Source organism: Myotis myotis, unplaced genomic scaffold (genome assembly GCF_014108235.1).
Source record: "Myotis myotis isolate mMyoMyo1 unplaced genomic scaffold, mMyoMyo1.p scaffold_m19_p_5, whole genome shotgun sequence".
Lineage (NCBI taxonomy): Eukaryota > Metazoa > Chordata > Mammalia > Chiroptera > Vespertilionidae > Myotis > Myotis myotis.
The window spans coordinates 13372514-13394018 of NW_023416357.1; the positions used below are offsets into that span (position 1 = coordinate 13372514).

General features: G+C 43.5%; 1 protein-coding gene across 3 annotated transcripts in view; it reads right to left on the minus strand.

The window, feature by feature from the left end:
• Nucleotides 1-1919: 1919 nt before the first annotated feature.
• Nucleotides 1920-21505, minus strand: part of CTNND2 (catenin delta 2) — a 795027-nt gene continuing 775441 nt past the window's right edge. For all 3 annotated transcript variants that reach the window (XM_036310692.1, XM_036310691.1, XM_036310693.1), the window contains 4 exons: nt 19220-19346; nt 15266-15397; nt 9832-9905; nt 1920-3794 (listed from right to left, as the gene is read on the minus strand). In XM_036310692.1, the coding sequence (XP_036166585.1) occupies nt 3534-3794; nt 9832-9905; nt 15266-15397; nt 19220-19346 (594 nt within the window). In that variant the 3' untranslated portion in view covers nt 1920-3533. The remainder of the gene's footprint in view (nt 3795-9831; nt 9906-15265; nt 15398-19219; nt 19347-21505) is intronic.

A 21505-nucleotide genomic window follows, 5' to 3' on the forward strand; every position in this document is an offset into this window, starting at 1 on the left:
CATTTACTAGTATAACACTGGTCATAAACCTAACCAGATCTTCACAAAAACTGTCAGATGGCATTCTTACCCCCAATTTCCTAATAGGGAAAGAGAGACCCAGAAGTTACCCAGCTTACCCAAACAAGGCTTCTGGGTCCAACCCCCACATTTCCAGCATTTTACACGTATGTCACATCTATGGTAATTGAATTGCTTCTCAGCCTTTTGGCTAAGATCAAGTAGTAATACAATAATTGAGACTAATCAAGTATGAATTTTTGAATTGATTTTCACTTTTTCTATAAAGCATTACTCCTTAGAAAAGTAATGGCAGAAATATAGGTTAAATGAAAGGTCGCCAGGAAAAATACAGGATGTCCAATTAAATTTGAATTTCAGAAAACAAAAAATTTCTAGTGTGAAAAGTTTCCAAATATTGCAATGGTACATACTTATATTTTAAAAATATTGGCTGTTTCACTGAAATTGAATTTTAACTGAATGTCTTGCATTTTTATTTGCTGCGTCCGGCAACCTCAAGGAAATATTATGTTTGCATATTAACAATTAGGAAGAGTTCTTGCTTTAGCCCTATTATTTAAAAAATATCGCTCTCTTTACTACTTTACTGTATTCAGCTCTCTCAACTTTTACTAGGGTCAAAATTAATTGCATAAAATTGCTTATGATCACCTAGTAACTGGGCTAGCGACTTTGAACTCCCAATGAAATTCTACCTAAAAAAGACTACCAGTCTCCTTTCTGATTTTTTAGACATCTCTAAAACAGTCTAAAACAAAATAGAACCATTAAAAAATACAGTTTTCTTTGTCCATTTATGTCCTTTTCATGACACAGTTTAGCAGCCATTTCCTGCTAGGTCCTAACAGCACACTCGATGCCACGAACACACTTTGGCCCCAGGTCTGTTCTTGCCAACATTTTTTTTTAGGTTTAAAAATTGAGAAGGTAAGTAAAGCTGCCCTTCAGAATCTTAGGTCTTGAGTGAACAGAGTATCTGGTTGGGATATTTCCCTAATGGAGCTCATGAATGTTCCTGGACCAGTAGGGCAATTGTTGAAGAACCCATTACAGCACCTGGCCTTGGACACCTGGCGATTGGAAGCTGGAGCGATTGCTACAAATGCTTGGATGCTCTTTATATTCAACAGGCCCCAGGGACCAATGTCAATGAGTTTCTCAGAAGGTGTGGGGCTGGGAGTTATGGAAACTGAGAAGGCAGTACTTATGCAATTCTATTTCTTCTACCTGCAGCTCTGATGCCAGAGGCCCCTGACTGAATTAGCTCATCCCAGCCTGGCACAATGCTCTCACAATATCACCGACAGCAGAGATGTCCTGGTCTTCAAGGGGTTGCAAATGTAAGGCAAGCAGGGACTCAAAATCATAAAGGGAACAGGAAGTTCTTGCCAGGAGGACTTTTTAACACATGCATGGATTCCCTCTGCACAAATCAAACCAGGGAATGTGTCCTATTGTTACTTTTGGAAAAGTTAAACCAGCTATTCGGTAATTGACAGTAACGTCTATACCACAATCTCTACCTCAATGAACTTTACTATTTCATTCTATGACAAGGACGAAGTGGAAACATTGTGTTTGATGCTACATATTTATCTCTCCCTGTAGGGACTGAAGCATTCCTGGGAGGGAATCCAGAAATGTAGAGTCCTATAGTAAACAGCCCAACAGGTCCAGCATGTAGGCAATTTGTAGAACAATTCATATGGAAATTTGTCTACTGCTATATTCTGGAAATCAGCTTTTCAATCACAAAAACAGGCAGGAACAAAAGAATCTTTTGGTTGTTTTTAAATTTGGAAGAAGAAACTGTGATTTTAGACTTTGAGCTGAATTAAACTAGGTAGAGTGAAGGGGAGCAAGTTTTAAAGGAAGATGGCAGCCAATTTCTTTTGTTATTTAATTTTTTATTTTTTTTCCAAGAACAGTTAACATTTACTAGGCACCTATTGGCCTCAGTCACTTGCATCTAAAGAGCAAAGCTAATTTACCCACAGCCCGTGTTCTTTTAAATCGTTAGCCTTATTTCTTAGCTCTGTTAACCACTATTCTAACATTTGCTTCAAGTTCACTTTTAATAATCTAATCCATCATTGTCTACTGCTCCCTGTGACATGAACAAAAAGAGTCTGGGGAGGAATAAGGCGAGCAGTTTACATTTTCTGTGGATACTTCAAGTAATTGGCCCCCACATGAAATTATTGAGTTGGCCATGGTTTAGCGTGTTCTAAGGGCATAAAACATGGAGGGAAATGGACCTGTAGAAAGAGTTGGCATTGGAGAGTGTGTGAATGTGTGAAAATCCTATAACTTCACTTCAACTGGCCTAATGTCCTGAGTCACTAGATGGTCAGAAGAATAGAGAGAGTACGAAAGGAACAAACTGATGTACATTTATACTGAAAACCAGGAACAGTTTGTACAAGATGAACAGCAAATGAAATCGCTTCTGTCAAAATAAAACCTCACACAGGTCATTTTTTTGTACATACATGGACATACACACACCCCACACACGCACAGACACACGAGCAAGAATGTGTATTTTGTAAGATAGGTCCTTGGAAATAGACATTCTTAGCAAATATGGATGACAGATCAATTGTAATTTATTTTCTTTTAACACTGTATCATCATAAAGAAAACTGGTATAAATGAAAAAATCTATTTCAAATATCTACATCTAAAATTTTAGGCAGTGAAAAAGCACTTTGTTGACAAGGAGTGTGGAATGATGTGTGTTAATTGTCAGAAACTGCTGAATGCCTTGCTTAGTTGCCACAAACAAGTTCACATATCAGAACGAACAATACTGCTAAATATTCCTTTTTCTCCATTTTTTTTTTCTTGGTTAAAACATACCGAGAGAGAGAAAAGAAAGGAAAACTGGAAATCCATACATCTTTCAAACGTTTGAGATTGAAGCAATATTTAGAACCATAGATGAGGAAACACTGCGGCATCGGTGTAATATACACAACGCGCTTCTCTTCTTTAATCTGTAATGTACATCAAATACTTTACAACAATGCATTAACAAAAGGCAAGAAACGTCTTGCTGTACAGAGGGACCCCAATGCAACCGGAAGCCTAGAATCACAACGGATGGAGAGAGGAAACAAAGCATGAGAAGCCGTCCTTCGAGAGTGTGTGACCCGTGCTGCCTGCCTCTGTGCTTATAACCTTCGCGCCCCACCGCCCCGACGGGACCGCCTCCTGTGCTGTCTCCAGCCACGTTCAATACCCTCCATACCCTACAGCTCAAACTAGAAAGGTGTCGCTCAAGGTCGTCACCTTTAGGATCGCTTTAGCTTTCTACTGACGTCCACGTTAACTTTCGATTCGTTTAGCTTTCTAAAATAGCTCTTCGTATGTCCTTACTGGTTATCACAGCCTTCCTACGGAACAGGCTTTAGCAAACTAAACTTGCAGGGGGGAAATTAAAAGAAGCAATGTCTCGTGGTATGCATGCACATGCACTGTTCCCGGAGCGCCTCGTGCCGCCCGCCTCACACCCAGGAGTCGGGGGAGGCGGGGTAGTGGCTCGTTTCATAGTTCAGTTCACTGTAGGGACGGGCAGCCGAGTAGAAGTCGACATAGTTGCCGGTGGACTTGAGTCCCAGGTGCATGGTGTACTCGCTGGCCGGAGGGCGATGGTGGACCTGGTCCTCGAAGAAGGACTCGTCGTAGTTTCGCGTGGAATTCTGAAACGGCTGGTAGGTCTCGTAATCTTTCCTGCTGGGCTCCTGTGGGACTGGCTGTGCAGAAACCTGCCCGGAAAACAAGACCCACCTGGGTTAGTTCGTTTCCCCTGGATCCAACCTCCTCCTGGATCAAGGCACTCCATGCTCCTTCAAGGTCAAGGCTGGGAACGTCAGTCACCCAGGCAGTAACCAGCATGGCACGTCCCCCAATACTGCCAACTACTGATTGCCCTTCTTTAAAAATATTGGTTACAGGGTCCACATGCTAACATTCTAGAGCTTCAGTTTGAAAAATTATTATTGTGGTGAAATATACATAACGTAAAATTGACCATTTTAACCATTTTTAAGTGTATACTTCAGTGGTCTTAAGTACATTCACATGTTGTGCAACCACCGCCACCTTCCATTTCTCGGACTTTCATCATCCCAAACAGGAACTCTGTCCCATTAAGCATAACTCCCCACTCCCCACTCCCCTAACCCGTGGCAACCACCATTCTGCTTTCTGTCTCTAGGAATTTGAACAACCTAGGTGTCTCATAAAAGTGGAGTCATGTAATATTTGTCTTTGTGTCTGGCTTCTTTCACTTAGCATGATATCCTTAAAGTTCATCCATGCTGTAGCATGTGAAGAGAGTTCCATTTTTTTAAAGGCTAAGTGATATACCAGGTATGGAGATACCACCTTTGTTTATCCCTTCATCTGTTGATGGTTGCTTGGGTTGTTTCCATCTTTAGACTATTATCAAAATGCTGCAATGAATATGTGTACCAGAATCTGTCGGAGTCCTTTCTTTCAAGGATTTTTGGTACCTAGAAGTGGAATTGCTGGATCTTGTAGTGATTCTGCTTAATTTTTTGAGGAACCACCAAACTTCCACAGCTACTCCATTTTCCTAGATAAGCTTGATAAATTACAGAGGTACACATGAGATGCTATAGAACACAGTAGTTGATTTGGATCCTCCCTGCATTTCTCTATTATTCCTAGGAGTTGCAATCCCAGACAGAGTCAGTACAAGGTCTCATGATACTCAGGCATCTTCCTGGCAGGGCAGAGGGCTGGGATCAATACTTCTCTGCAGGAAAAAGCTTCCTCATAGTAGGGCCATTCCATCACACCTGCCTAAGTGACCTGTACCACAGCTTTAAAAAGAAACACAGAGAAGCACATAATGAAAAGAAAGAATCCACTCTAAATATATTATACTCTGCAGGACCAAAATGTTTCTAACTTGGTTCAATTAAGACCTGATAGAACTCGAGAAAGCTGTGGAATTATGAAGCCTTTGGTTAGTGGGGAGGAATCTTCAGAATTGCCAGTTCAATGCTCCCCATTTGCACTCTTGTCCTCTGAGGTTCCTGTCTGATTTAGGGGGCCTTTAAGGTTAAAGGGATCACAGGATACTTTGAGGTATGTGAAGTCAAGAATTAGTTCCCTCTGCTTGGCACGTTCATAGGTTGATAATCAGCATTTGTATGTGAGGGGCCTAGCTACCTCCCTCCTTGCTGGGGTCCCTTTCTAAGACCATGCCCTTGAAGTAAGCAGAACCTCCCAGGGCGTGGGGTGAGGGCCAGACCCACAGCCAGGGCACACAGGCATGCACAAAGCTCTGCTCACATGCAATAATCGGGGAGGAGGTCTGCTGTGAATGATAAAATACTGTTAAAGAAACGGTTTGATCATTTTCGAGCCAATTCAGTAATTCCCTATTCATTTAACTAAGGTTTAGCATGGAAACATCCTCTAGAAATTGGTCTTAGTTAATAGATAATGATTTGCAATTAGCACGTTGTGTGTAAATGAATGCTTCTAAGGGCCTGCACATAATTCTTCTCTCAAGTACACAAAACTCCCCCTTCTATGTAATTGATTTATTCTAGCAATCAACCTGTTCTTCAAAGGGGTGAACTTCATCACAGCTGCCATCCAGTGCCTGCCACACTTCCAGCGAGGGGTGGTTGAATGAGATTTCTGTCCACCTGTGAAAGTCCACAAGGCGTAGACGTTTGTGAATCTAAGAGTCTGGCCATGAGAGGACATTGGGAACGAATCTGCAGGATATGTTTAATCATAAATATATATGATTAAATGCTGCTAAGACCAGGTCTACCAAATGACTTGGACAAGCTCTTCTTTGAAGAGCTGTGAAGTGATGTTGAGCTTCTCCACTGCGACACTGTGCTGCTACCCAAGCATAGAACATTCAAAGGGTTGGAGCTGGGAGGGAACTAGAATTTACTGTGTTGCTTGTTGCTATTTCAGTGCGCACTATATTCAATATTTAACAGAATCTTTGTTTAATCTTCAAGTAGTCATAAACATGTATGTATACATGTATGTTTATGTCTTTCTATATCTAGCTCCTCCCCTCCTCCCTTCTTCTCTCTCTAGCTCTCTGTCAATTTTCCTCCATTTCCCTTTCCTTCCCTCAATTCCTCCCTCCCTTCTTCCCTCCTTTTCTTCCTTCATCTGTGTCTAACAGGCTCACAGTAGAGCACCATTGGCACAGAGCAGGGAAAATGGAATAAGAAGGCAGGAGAACTATGTTGGTGTCTTTACCTCTTCCTAGATGGGTGACCAAAGGCAAACCTTACCCACCTGGAATGTCAATTTCCTCATTTCTGGGGACAATAATTTTAGTCCTTCCCACCTGGCAGCGAGACTGGGGAAACCAACTAGGAACTCAAGAGGCTGTTTTGTTGTCATCAGTAATAATTTGAATCAAAACACCAAATCCCTTGGTTTCTTGTTTATGAACAAAAATTCTGTTGCTATTTGGATATAGCAGTTAAGCCTGCTAGTTTTCTTTATAAGGATGGAATGGACTGCTAAAAGCGCAGTAGAATTTTTGAAGTGTTTCAGTAGTTAACTCTTAAAATTATGTGCATAACCTGTTGACTCCAAACATAAAAACTAAGGATCACAAACCTTATATCACATCAATGGGTATTTCTTTAGGAGCATGGAATTCCCTGAGAGTGAGACTGGAGTCCTAGGTAGTCACAGGGGGAGTGTCATAGCTAATAGCAGCCTGGCTCCTTTTCCTCTGAGTCAGGAGAGCCAGGTTCAGAGTTGTTGCCCAGGCCCTGACTTCACCAGGCCATGCATTGCTGTTGCCTCATTCTCATTGTTTTTTGCTTTATTTTAGAGATGCACCTAAAACCAGTTTCCACTAGGGCAGTGGTCGGCAAACTGCGGCCCCTTGAGTGTGGCTCTTCCACAAAATACCACGTGTGGGCGCGCACATACAGTGTGATTGAAATTTCGTGGCCACACTCAAAGGGCCAAAGAGCCGCATGTGGCTCGCGAGCCGCAGTTTGCTGACCACTGCACTAGGGAATCATTTCTTCTGTGAGATGAGTCACTGCCCAGCCACCTCTGAAGCTCATGAGGTCTAGCTGGTGCCTACGACACCCAGGAGACTAGAATGCTCAGCAGTTTGACACTAAAACTGAATGAACCCAGAGTGTCTCTCCTGCTTAAATGGTTCAAGCTGGCTTTTTACCAGCTGAAAGGTTGTGAAGTCACTTTTGGCTCAGGGAACTTCCTCAAATGAAAGCATTCCATCTGGAGTGGCCAGCGATGCTCACGTGGCCAGAGAAACCGCGTCATGGATGATGTCTACAGGTGGTCTCTAGACCCACCCAACTGGAAGAGAACCAGGTTGTCTCCTCTTTCAAATGGTTAGGATGGTCAAACTTAATTTAGTTCCCAAGTGGGAACTGCAGGTACAGCCAAAGTTTATTTCCATAGCAGTCCGAAAGAAAAAAAACACTTTATTCTTTTCTCAAGTTTTTCATTGGCGTGTTGCAATGATTTCCTTGAAAAATTTTAAGGAAAAAACAACAACTTTCTTTGACATTTTATAATGTTCCTTGATATTAGAATGGTGTTAACAGTCTGACTGCCTACTTCCCTTTGCTGAACCTGCTCATGGAATAATGATGGCACTAAACTATGGCCATGGGACCCAGCTCTGCTGGTGGCCTGCTGACAACATCTCCTCTGGGCTGACAAGTGATGCAGGACTTGGTATCCATCCCTGCTGGGTTTCAGCAGCATTCACCTGAGCTGTTGTGGCTTTGACATTCACACTGAGGCTGAGTTGAGTACATTCTGGGGCACCCTGGGGAAATGGCTACAGTAGGCTGTGCCCTCTCTTGTAGTAGAAACACCAATTTAGCACATTAATTGTAATTTGCTTAAGTGCTCAGAAGAGGCTTCGGTGAAGAACATGCCCCTAGAATCGTTATGAACTGTCCTCTAAAGGTAGATTGCAAGCAGTCCTTTGGAGCCTCCTGCAGCCACACTGAAAGATGCTAAGGATCTCTGGACCACATGAAGGTGTTTCTTCATTGCCAACAACAGCAGAATTCCACAAGAAAATGGCTGGTGTAGAATAAGTGGATTCTGGTGACCAGCTTCTCTTGATCTACTTAAAGTAAAAACTAACCTTCCACTCTTGGATGCAAATCAGGGTCCTATCACATCCTACACGCATCTTTCAAAGCTGAGGACAGTTTGCTCACTGTACCTGATATTTGCTAAAAGAAAAAGGGTTGATTTCCTTAAACAGAATTGGCATTTCCAATTATTTTGTTTCTATTTTCCTCTATGTTTGGGCAGGCATGTTGACATGTAAATAGTTGGAGGAAATCCCTGGTGACCTCTCCTCTAGAGCTCATACCCTGACTTATCTATTCAGTTTATTCATTGGCTTTTTTTGCTTTTAGCAAAGGCTAGAACTGAGGGAGTTCGAGTAGATATTAGCCATGTGTCAGGCAGGCTGGAGGGTCCAGGCATTCACTGGGGGGTTGCAAATAACACCAGATGTTTCAGGAGTGGCTGTGCATGAACTGGAAAATTGAGGGCAAGAGGATAACACCTCTACCCACTCTCATTTCTCCTGTTGATGGTTGATTAGAGCAAAAAATAATTTCAGGTCTAGGAGATACTTTTCATGTCCTCCTTCTTCTTCCTTGGAAATGGTCCTGCAGAGGAGATTCTACCTGCTCGAAGGGGCCTTTCCCTTTTCAGAGATGCTGCCCTGCTGGGTGTTGAGAAATGTCCACAAACAACCCATTGGCCTTCCATGTTGGCTTTCATCTGGATATTGTGATCAAGCAAACAGTTTCAGGTTTATCCTTTCAGCCCAACTTTCCTAATGCCTGAGAGGAATCCAGCGTATCAGCAAGAAGCCAGTTCTCACAACAGATATTAGTAGCCAACAGTTACAAGCATGTCATTCGTTCCGTAATGACCACTGACGGGGGAGAAAAGTATGAAGTTGTCCATCAATGAAGGACCACAGGCTGTGCCTTTTGCCTTTTATAGTCCCCACAGAACCATGGAGAAAAGGGGCCTTGATGAATGTTTGTAGAATAAAACACATACATACATACTTAGATCAATTCTTTAAGTACTGACCATCCCAGAGCTCCTTAAACCTGAACGGACACAAAATCACCTGGATATCTGGATGAAATGTGAGTCTGATGCAGACAAACCCTTGGTTGGGGTAAGGGTTAGAGAAGAATCTCCTCTGCATTTCTCATAAGCCCCCAGTGATGTTGGGACTGCTGGTTCTTCAATTGGACTTGGAGTTGCAAGGCACATTAAAATGCATTCTAGTTGTTCCTATTGAAGTTGATGTGTCTATCTCATTAGTAACTATCACTCATAATGAATGCTTTCTTCTGAATGAGAGTTGGCTGGGTTATAGGAGTTACTTAATTCCTGTCTAGTAGTGAGAAATTTGTCTAGAAACCAGCATCTTATGCTCCTATAATTGGGGCTTGCCTTATTTCTTTTAAGTTTTGCATCATAGTAGGAAACTTGCTTTCTGCCATGAAATAAAGTGTGTGGTTGTGGTGAAATCTAAGACTCTTTCCAAATGTGCGGCTGTTCTAATGACTACCACCACCTGCATAGAGGCTGGGTGACGCCAGAGGGAAGAGCAGCAGGGGACAGTACTTCCTTTTCATTGCTGTTCTTTATGCCTGGGAGAAAGAAGTTAATGTGTTTTTACAATTCCAGGACAGCTGACATGAGTTGAAGGGGAAAATGAATACTACAAACGTTCTGTATCTCCTTTACCTGGTTATGTTTGATGTCTTCAGTGGGCGCACCATATGAATTCCTATACAAAGTTGAAATTCCAGTATTTTGAGCTGAAAGCAAAGGGAAACAAATGTATTAGCAAAGAGAGCAAGATTTCAAATGGAGGACTAATGGTTATCGAGGCAAGTTCTTGCCCTAACATGCTTGGTTTCTCCTGAACCATTCCAAGTGGAAGAAATTCTTTGGCCTCAAACACCTCACTTTGCATACAGAAATTAAGAAAGAAGCACAGCTCTTCTATAAAATCCCCATAGCATGTCAGTCTCCTGCAGTAATGTTCAGATAGTAGACAGGGTCAGGGCAGGTGTGACAGACAGATGGTCATTTTGAAAGTTTTATGGCCTTCCTTCCTGGTGAACACGGGCGGGTAATAAAAGCTTGTCACTTGCACTGAAGCATGCCAGAATCAGTAACAGCAGCTTAGTTTTTAGCAGGAGAATGACAAGAATGAAATTTCTAATTTGAGTTCACAGAAATGGTTAGGCATCGTTCAGACTGTTCGTTTCTCAAAGGCCGGAAGGACAGGTGGAAAGCATCACCTGCGGGTGCCCTGTGTGTCTGGGTGGCTGTGGCTCTGGAATCCTGTTAGGCACATACAGGAGCCCCACTCTGTCTTGTGAGCAGCCCAAGGTCAAATTGAAAGAAAGGAAAGTCTCTTCTAGTTATTGGCAGCTTCCAAAGGCCTGGGTAGGGTGCTCATTTGCCCACTTTTTCACCTGGAACCCTTGAGGCTCCTGCCACAAGCCCAGAGGAAAGGCCCCAGGCACCGCTCCCTTCATAGCAACTATAAAGTCATGATTAAAGAAAGATTTTGAAAAGCTTTTTTTCTTTCTAGAGTGTCATTGAGTATAAAACACTCTAGAAATAAAGAAGGGCTTATCTTTTGCTTCCAGTATCTATGGGATAATGAGATAAGATGACACACCATCTTTTCTGTCATAGAGACAGGCCACTCTAGACACAAAGTCAGTGTAAGCTACTATTTCACCTCTGATTATTACTACAAGCATATAATAGCTGTGCAATAAAACTCCTCTTCTGAAATTTTACTGGAGGAGTGAGGGCTAAGAGCCTATTTTCAATGTGAAACACCACTCAGATAGATTCTGTTTGAATACACATCACTCCGGTCTCCGTATTGCTGTGAAAACCTCGGCTGCACCACGGCTACAGAATCCTCCCTGAAGGCCCAGCGTCCATTCTGCCCAAACCTGCTCCTCCATCCATCCTGTTCCCAAGCTGAGCAATCATCTTGTTAGCCAAACTGGATGATGGTAAAAGCCAAGCTCCTTTTTATGGCTTATGAGGCTTTGAATGATCTGGCCTCTGCCTAACTTTCTGAAATGTCTCCCTCTCTTCTTCCCTTATGTGGTGAGCCCTAGCTATGCTGGTCCAACCTGCCAAGTTTGTGTTGCTTCAGGGATGTTGTACTTGCTGATCCTCTGACATAGATGTTGCTTGCACACTCTGGACTGCCTCATCTTGCTGCTGGTTAGGTTTGGGCACAAGTGTCTCCTCCCTGACCTTGTCAGTTAAAGTCATCCTCTATCTCATTACCCTGTTTATTTTCACCATCATGCTCAACAACCGTGTGCCATTACCCTGTTGGTGAGCTTGCTCTATTGTTTACCTTGTGTACTACCTGCCTTCCCTAATGGGAGCAGAAGCTCCATGAGCTGACACCTTTGCAGGTATCCCAGCATCTGGGACAGTGCCTGGCCTTGGTGATGCTCACAGAATGAGTGCTTTATTTGCTGAATGGATGAATGAATGAACGAATGAGTAAACCAAAGAAAACCTGCTTTCTGAGGCATAATTTTCTGATAGAACTTATCACTCCATGAATAAGGTGAAAACATGTTTCCTATTAGAATTAAATGTAATTTTATTTGGTAGACAATACCCTAGGATAGCCTTGGCCTCCCTCCCTGTCGTGTTTGTGGCTTCTGAGCTAAAGTTGTCTCTACTGGAAGTTCTTTCCTCCTGCTCTTTGGCCCCTTCATCTATTTAGAAGAGTGTGTGTAGCTGAGATTGAACTTGAGGCCTTTGCAGACACATGAAACAGATGTTTTCGTGAATGCTTCTCCCCTGTATGTGGAGCTCAGAGTGGGCTCATCGGAAAAGGCCTTTCCTTTTCTTTATAAGCCTCAATTTCTAACTGAGTCAACATAATAAAGATTAGAATGGCTGCAAAAGGCATACGAGAGACACTGACAAAAACAGGATAGACCATTTGATGTAAAGGCATTTGGGAAGCTTAGAAGAAAGGGCAAAATCCCCTGTTGAAGATTCAGGTCAGGCTGTCTAGTTGCCAGGATCGCACAGCCCTCCTGTGATGCGAGCTTCTGAACATGTAATGTTCCCAGGGATCATGACCACCAGGAAAAGCTATCAGTCCTGCAAGCTTGAATGAACAGCTGACTTTGGCCTTCTGAAGGCTCCTCAGTGGCAAAGAAACACTAAAGACAGATACATTTTAAGTGACTCCATCTAAGGTGGAAAATGAATCCAGAAAAGGTGGGTGGAGGGAAGCCTGGGATAAAATCCTAAGTGGATCTGTATTTCTAAGACCTAATAGATGAGATTATAACCCAGGCGAGAAACTGCTTTTACTTTTTCATTTTTCCCAGGTTGCATTTTGAGGGTGAAATTTCTCTTGGTTTACCACAGCAGAGGGATTATTTCATTTGGGGGAAATGGTGGGACATCCTCTGATGCCTTAGAAACAAAGAAGGGGCAGTTTCAATGCCCTGAGCTTTACGTGTCCCTGGATTTATTGGTGAATGAGAAAAAGTAGTGCTCTTGATGCAGAGGTCGCTAGACACCTGATCTGTCGATAAATGCTGGAACGATGGGCACTTGCTGAAGTGTTGCCAAGTGGAGGTTGGCAATTCATTCTTTCTGTTCCTATATGATTTATTGTCTCTCACCTGGCTTGGCTGGGGACTTATTCATACCACTATAGAAAGTGGCAGTGCCACCACCAGTCTCAGCACACTATTATCTCTATCATCCTCATTACCAATACCCCATCTATCACCATTTCCTCCATCACTACCACCATCATCACCATCACTGCACACCACCATCATCATCACTACTAGTATCACCATCACCACTTCCTCCATCACCACCACCATCACTGCACACCACTACCATCACAACTATCAATGCACACCACCATCACCATCACCACCACCATTATCACCATCACCACCACCATCACTGCTATCATCACTGCACATCACCATCACCATCACCATCACCATCACCATTATAACCACTACCACTCCCACCATCACCACCACCACCACCACCATCACCACCACCAGCATACTGCACACTACCATTACCACCATTGCCATCAACATCATCACCACTACCATCAACAACTGTCTTTTTGGCTTAAAGGGAACCTTTCAGTATAAACACACTATTCAATGAAGATCTCAATGTTCTTCTAGGCTTGCTACATGACTGACAGTGTAGTATCGACTTGTGTTTTTAATAAATTAGAGCAACACTGTTTAAGCCTCTATTTGAGTTTGAAAATTTATACATATCTCAATCCTGGAGTTGTCAAGATCCCTGCCATTTTCTAGGAAGACTAAAGATCAGAAGCACATTAGATTTTATTTTATTTCATTATGTGTGCATGGCATGATCATGTGCCATTGGAATTATTTCAACACAAACATCCACATTTAAAAGCCTTTGAATGATTACACTGGGCAAGAAAGTTAAAGAGAAAAGTTACACTTAAATAACAATGCAGTCAATTTCACAATTTTTCTTGTAATTATAATCTCAATTTATCATCCCAGACTGCCAGTGAGGTGGCTAATCACAAAATGAACGGGTCAGGTGGATTTGGTGTCACTATTACTCTGGAGTAATCAGGACAAATTAGATTCTTTGCTGAATGTGTTGACTCTAGGGACTCGGCATCTAAATTCGAAACTTCCTTTGTTTATGCTCATCTATAACCAGGGTGACATTGATGGGGGGAAAGCCAGTGATATAGTACATCCTTTGTAATGAGCTCAGTCCTCTCATTCGGGAGATGTTTCAAGAGTGAGGGTAGACATTCCCTTATAGGGTCTGTGTGTGGAGGCAGAGTGCTGACCTAGGAGTGGGGATCATGGGCAACTGTTTACTATGCTTTTCTCTATGCAGTCGTGCAGAATTACCACGGAAACACTGCCTCTGGGGTAAATACATTTACCATCAGAAAAATTTTCTTAGATATGCTGGTCTGGAAGAAATCTTCATAAATCATCCAGTTTGTCTGTTCTGCTTCCCTGCAGGCCAGACCTAAATAATATTAGAGAAATGCACCCTATGCTTTTAAGATTTTTCTGATAAGAGAGTCTCACTGTGTGTTTAGGACTGAACTCTTCGCACCCCAGTTTAATGACTGGCCCAGTCTGGCCCTGTTCCTCATGGCCGATTTTCAGGAGGGACCCATCTCTATATCCATGTGGCAAAGAAGGGTGGGACTCCTTAGTTAGAGATTCTGACGACTCTGGCAGCTCTGTGTCTAATACATAACCCTCTCTACATCAATGCCTCCAAGTCCTTGGAGGAGGGGCAAATGGGGGCAGAGGGTAGGTGTGCAGAGAGCCTGGATGGGATGATGAATGTGAAAGGCACACCCTGCCCCAAAGAGAGTTGTACAGAATAATAGGAGAGTTATGTCAAGTCTGATTGTTAAACAGGTTGTGCAGGGCACTCTGGAGGGCTGGTGAAGGGCACCAAGTTTGGCCTCCACAGAGTCCTAGCTGATGAGAAAGGAAAGACAAATGGGTATGATTGGGGTAGTGAAAGATGAGGAGCATAAAAGATCAATTAGTCCTTAGGGAAATTGTGGTCATTGTTCGAATGAATCTCTTTGGGAGTTTGGTTTCAAGGTAAGAGGAGAATATGTCCTAACAGAAGTTCTGTGGGTTTTCCTTAAATCCTCTTCCTTTTCAGCCATCCCAGTCCTTTCCGCTCCTCCTCCCTCTCCCTCTTCTTTTCTTATTCTCCTTTTCCTCCCTCCATTCCTAATGGCAAAACTTGATATGCCAACTAAGGAGAAACCTATGATGATTTCTCTTTCTAATGCAAGAGAAGTGAGCTGGGCAAGTGAGAGGGAAAGGGCAGGCAAAGAAGGACTGAGGAAAATGTGTGTAGAGGACATTTTCTCTTAGCTCTTTTCAGGAGTACGATGCTAAGTTTTTACACTTCTGGCTTAATCTCCTCATCCCGAGTTCCTGGGGGTCTTCACTGTCAAACTCTCCAGTGACCTGCTAACTGCTGAGTCCTGCTGAGCTGCCAAGCGTGGCTTGAAGCCTGACGCCCCAGTCCTCTGCTCCACCCCAGATCGAGTCACCAGCTCCAAGGGGGAAACGCACAAAGCTGAGCTCACCTGTCATGGTGTCTTTCCTGGAAGTGTGTTCTCCTTTAGTCCCGTGGTAAGTGGCATTGCTGCCAGTGGACTCATAGTCTGTTTTCCTTTCTTTGAGGCTGATCATTTCCCGAGGTGAAGCTGGGGCACTTGCTACATAAAGAAATCAAAAGGATGACTTTCTGAGTCTCATTCCATAGCACAGACAGCATTTCACACAAACAGTTAAGGTCAAAACACACCTGGCTCAACATATGTCAATATGCTGTGCGTGGACGTGTCGATTTTCTTGTTCTTTGGCTCTTGTCGTTACCCATTCCCTTACCCTGTGTCGCCTGGTGCTTTATAGTTGAGGGGACACATGGCTTGAAGGCAAGTAATTAAGAACTATATACTGGGGCCATCTTTCATAGAGAGACATCCTGGTGGGGACATGACCTGCCCAAGGTGTATGGGACAGTTTTAAGAATGAGATGAATCTTTGTTTCTTTATTTCTCTTTCCTTTTCGTTCCCTCCCTCTTTTCCTTCCTCTCTTCTACTTTCCTCCCTTTTTTAAAATTAGACATGTTTCAGAGGAGCTATTACTAGTATTGAAGAATCTCTGATGAAAATAAACACAGTTTTACTTAACTACCAAGTCACCCAGCAACTCCCTAAAGGAAGGCAAAGGAAGCAGCTCTCCACACAGGATGATCTGTGGGGCAAACATAACCCGACCCGCAAAGAGCAGCCTGCTGGGGTGGGCTGGGGCAGGGTGTGAGGACAGCTCCCTCTTCCTGATGCGGTGTCCTGCTGCAGCTGTTTGGATGAATGCCCCCAACAATCCTGCACCCACACCTTACACCTTGGACTCTCGCTGCCTATTGGACCCCAGGGAGTGAGCCCCGTCTTCCTCTGTGTCTCCATTTCTTTTTCTTAAAAAAATATATCTTATTGATTTTTTTAGAGAGAGGAAGGGAGAGGGATAAAGAGTTAGAAACATCGATGAGAAACATCAATCAGCTGCCTCCTGCATACCTCCCACTGGGGATGTGCCCGCAACCAAGGTACATGCCCTTGACCGGAATCGAACCTGGGACCTTTCAGTCCGCAGGCCGACGCTCTATCCACTGAGCCAAACCGGTTAGGGCTGTGTCTCCATTTCTATAACGATGGGTTGTAACTAGAAGAGTCCCCATGATTCTTTAACAAACTGGTCCCAGAACACAGAAAAGGCAGAACTTGGAAGTCAAGAAGCAAACAAAAAGTTTACTTTTCTTGAAAGATGGGATGACCTGGGTGGAACTAAACAGCCCTGTCCATGCAGAGACGTGATGGAGGATGTAGAGTAATACCTGTGCATGGTGGCAATGAGGCAGCTGGCGTGCAGCCCACCTGTGGTTGTCCTCATATTGGTCTCCATGCTCCATAAGACGCTACTCATGTCCGGAGCTTAGTCAATTGCATCTACTCAGTGTGAGCTCAGCAAAGTACTGTTCTGCCTCAAAGCCTCACCCAGCCTCCTGTGCTCTGGGCAGTGCTTCAGAAAGGTGCCTAACCTTGAGACTCACCTGAGGACCTAGGGATGTCAGGACCCAGCCCTGGACCTTCTGCGTTGGAGTTTTCAGGAGATGGTTCGAGGAATCCATATTTATCAAGTGGACTTGGTGATTATTAAGGCTTGGGGAAGCCTGGGAACTTTGATTTTTTGGATAAAATCCTCTTTCCTTGGCGAGGGCCCAAGCTTCTCCCCAATCAGGCCCCAGTTTACCCTGTAGCTTATCCTTCACACCCTTTGCAGGATCCCTCAGCTCCAGCCCACTGGGTAAGCTTGGTCCCTGAACATACCCCTCTTTTCACTGTCTGAACCTTTGCTTCATTTCATCAAATTTAGTGTCTTCTATGTGAAAACCCCTGTGCCAGATGCTGGGAGACAGAAAGATGAATGCGTCACACCTTCTGAACCAGAGGAGCTCAGTCAGGTGAGGAAATGGACGTGCAAATAAAGCAGAATGAGAGGCCGGGTGCTCTGTGGGCGTCACAGCCAAACGCTAGGAAGGTAAACAAAGGGGCCTTCCCATCGCTCCCTGTCTCCCACTTCCCAAACCTATCAAATAAAATCGAGGCTCGCTGCTCAGCTCCTGGAACTGCCAGAGGCTGCCAGACCTGGCTGCCCATTAGAATGAATTACTTGGAATACTTTAAAAAATACAGTTGCTTGAGTCCCACACAAAACCAGTTGGACCACAACCTCTGGGTGTAAATCCAATGGGAAGACACCTTCCCTCAAGGGAGAGACCCTTTCCTGCCCTTGCCCCTTTGCTTCTAGGCCTTTCTACATCAAAGGGAGCCTTTTGTTAGCCAGTGGCAGGCAATCACAAAGAGACAATATTTTGGAGCCTCTTGACCAAAGCTTCTAAAATTAGAATCTAATATTGTACAGATGGTGAGCCTTATTAAACTATGTCAAGTGTGTAATTATCTCCTGAGACCTCACACACAGTGGTCTCCATAAACCTACCTGATATCTGGAAAGATCATATCATGCAAATGAGTGTTTATGAGGTGTCTCTGATGTGCCTCACGTAGGAAACACCTTAAGCTGAATGACTAGGATGTTGACATCCTGATAGGGTGTTGCTGCTCCTTCCAGCACCTTCCAAGGTATTATGTCATTTCATGATCCTAACGCTGAGTAATTAGAGCTTTTACAAAGACACTTTCCTCATGCTTGCCAGACTCACTGCTCTTTATCTTTCTAAGAATGATGGAAAGAATGCAGAACAGGCCTTTTCCGTGCTTCTGAGACAGGCGGGAATTTCTCCTGTCACACGGGGTGGGGTCCTGACTCGTCTAGTGTGGGACTAAACGTTACAAGCAGTAAGACCACACTAAGAAATATAAGCGTTTATGGGGCCAGGAGAGGGTTATTTATTTCAGGCACACATTTCCCATTCGTTTCTGATTTTCCTCGTCATCCTGACAGTTCTGTGTGGTGCAGGTTTATGACAGACGTTCTCAAGGACAGAGGGGGCTCTGCGGTGTGTGCTCTCTATCATGCCCGCTGAGCTGCAGTTTCAGGAAATATTATTTCCTCAGCAGTGAGAGGGCAGCGAGGAGCAGGAGACACTTTCTTAAATAGAAGCCTATGCAGGTGTGTGTGTATGTGTGTGTGTGTGTGTGTGTGTGTGTGTGAATGTGTGCATGAACATGTGAGAGCATGTATATGTACATATAATTCTTTATCCATCCTTCTCACAACAAAAACCAAAATGCAGAAATAAAAACAAAAGTTTTAAAAACTTATACTTTGAGTAAAACCACAATAAAATCTATGCCATGTATATACTAAACATTGTGCTCATATTTTGCCTTTAATTTCTTTCTCTCATCTTTGGCATTATATGACATGATTGAAAAAGGGTGTAAAAGTAAAGTAATGAGCAGGTGACAAAATTAGCAAAACATAAATGACTTAAAAGTTATGGTTGGTAGTAATAAGAATTTATCAATGATTCACTCATTGGTTGAAAGGTAATAAAAAGCTAATCAGATATGGAATAGTAATGAAATCCTCAATGATGTGGTTCAGATATATGTCATTCTGAATGAAGAAATAGCATGTCCTCTCTGCCCCTACTCTGTATCCCAATTACAATTAATAAAATGCAACTCAAACTATTTTAAGTTGGAAAAACATCCCTGGAAAATGCTGATTTGCAAACACCTGGCAGTTTTCTTTATCTTTGCTCCTCACTGAAGGTAGGCCTGTGACATGCATTTCATGACACGCCGCCTGTCAGAGATTTTTAGAAATCTGGTAGAGATTAGTTCTGAGTCTGAGTAACCCAAAGTTGCCACTGCAATAAAAAGATAGCAGTCATTTGATATTTCCAGCAAACGTCCGGAAGGGGATGGCTCTCCTCCCTGTGGGGGTCAGCTAAGGGGCTGGGAAGGAGGGGACTCAGGCTGGGCTGGTTTTGGGCGTCTCTTACCTGAGCGATTGTTGGGAGACACACGCACAGGGGAGATGGAGGGCGTGCGGGAGGAGGAGTAGGGCCTTTGCCGATCCCTCTCGATGGTTGAAGATGAGGCTACAAAGTGATACTGGGACCATCCGTCCTGCGAAGACAAAATGCTCTTATTAAGTGGGGAAGGCAGAGTGATTCTTCCCTTCCTGACATTCCCAAGTTCCAAGTGTCTGAATTAGCAAACCATTTCTGTGATCATCAAGGTGAAAACAGATGAATGTGAATTGAGACCCACCTCCTGTTCCCTCCAGACAGGCTGACAGGGCAGGGCCTGCTTTCATTGCTTGCTTTCCTTCCCAAATGCAGGATAAATGGTCTCTTGGCAAACCTGCTTTGGCCAGCTTCCATGTAAATGGAAATATCCTGCTCAGAATGTGGAAAGGCCCTGAAGCTGTCTGTTCTTTGCCTACCTGGATCCAACTCTCTCTGGCCCTCTTTTCAACCACCTTCTGAAAGTGTTTACCCTTGTTCACAGGGGACAGGTGCCAAGCAGCATCCCCCCTCTGGCTTACCTCCCTTACATTGCTTTGCACTTCCTTCTCTGCCACAAATGCCCAATCCCCACCTGCTCAAGACCTTCAGCATATATTCACACGGAGTGTTCTTGCCTTCCACTGAGTATTCAGGCCTAGACTCATATGTTCTCTGCTTTGCCACAGAAATGGTATTTTTCAGTTTAGAGCATATGCAGAATGCATCCTACCACATTAATCCTCCATGAAGCTTTCAAATATCTAGTTAATACGTGAAAAGCATATATACAATTTTTCATGATAAAAACCATATAAATACGTTATGGAGGGTTTTATGAATTTAGAAAGCATAAAGAAGAAACAAATAAAAATAGCCAACAATTCCTCCGACCTTCCCTGGGATGTCCTGAAAGAATGTTACGGTAGTTCTTCCGGCCTCTCTCTTTTTTTTAAGTCAGGTCTACTTCTATCAGAGAAATCTGTCACATAGCACTGGCGGTATAAGAAAAGCAGACACCCACCCAACCCCCAATTCCTGCTTCACAGAGGCAACCATTATTTTCAGTCTTTTAATTTTTTCTTTTTTCCTGAAGATATTTAGACGTTTAAGGAACTCAATGGGATATATAAGTAGTAACTCAGGAAATTGCTTTAGTCAAAAGTTTGGCTTCTTTGGTCATGGATAAGTAATAATATTGCATATGTCATTAAAAGTGAGCCAGCAATGTACTTTATGAAACAAAAATCAGCTAATAATTGATATGTTCTAAGACCAAAGGGGACAACTGGATATAAGTATGGCACAACCCTAGGCTTGGTTTTATTGGCAAGATCAATGGATTACTCAGCGCTGCTGTCCTATGTGGGTTTTTGGAGATAGGTTTTGCTCAGCAGTTCAGATTTCATAATGCTTAGATTACTATGGGACCATGTAAGTACTTACATCTCTGGAAATGACAAGACTGTGGATGTAATAATAAAACTATATGAAGGAAGGGACTCTTATGAGGATACAACCCCAAAGCTTTCCAATACTTCAAAAGACTCAATTCTGAGAACGCTAATGCATGACAGAAATGTGATCTTGCTGGTTACTTGTCCATGGGTGATGGGATTGGCAGAGCCCAGAGGATGATGAGTGTGTCAGAGGCACCAAGACTGCCATCCTGAGTCAGACCCCTCTGCACATGGCCAGCAATGGTATGCGTGTGGCACAGAAGCTCTGGATGGAGTTGGGAGAGGAAGAGCTTAGAGAACAGGGCAGAGTGGTTAACCCAGTGGTTGGCAAACTCATTAGTCAACAGAGCCAAATATCAACAGTACAATGATTGAAATTTCTTTTGAGAGCCAAATTTTTTAAACTTAAACTGTATAGGTAGGTACATTGTTATTAACGTAATTAGGGTACTCCTAAGGCTTAGGAAGAGCCACACTCAAGGGGCCAAAGAGCCGCATGTGACTCATGAGCCGCAGTTTGCGGACCATGGGGTTAACCCAACCAAGGCTCTTGATTAGTTTCCGAGTCACAGCTTGGGAGCTCCTGGAGGTGCAAGAAGAGGAGCTCTGGTTACTTCTCCATCTTCCTCTCACTCACAGATGCAGTGAAAGGTGCGATCAATGACGGAAACAAAGAACTCTAACATCACTACAGTCAACAAGGCCTAGAAGGGACCTCACAGTTTTCATTGTGATGGTGGAATATACGTCCAAATGCCATGGAAAACAGTGCAACACCGGATGCTGAAGACCTGGGTACAGATCAATCAACACCCATTTT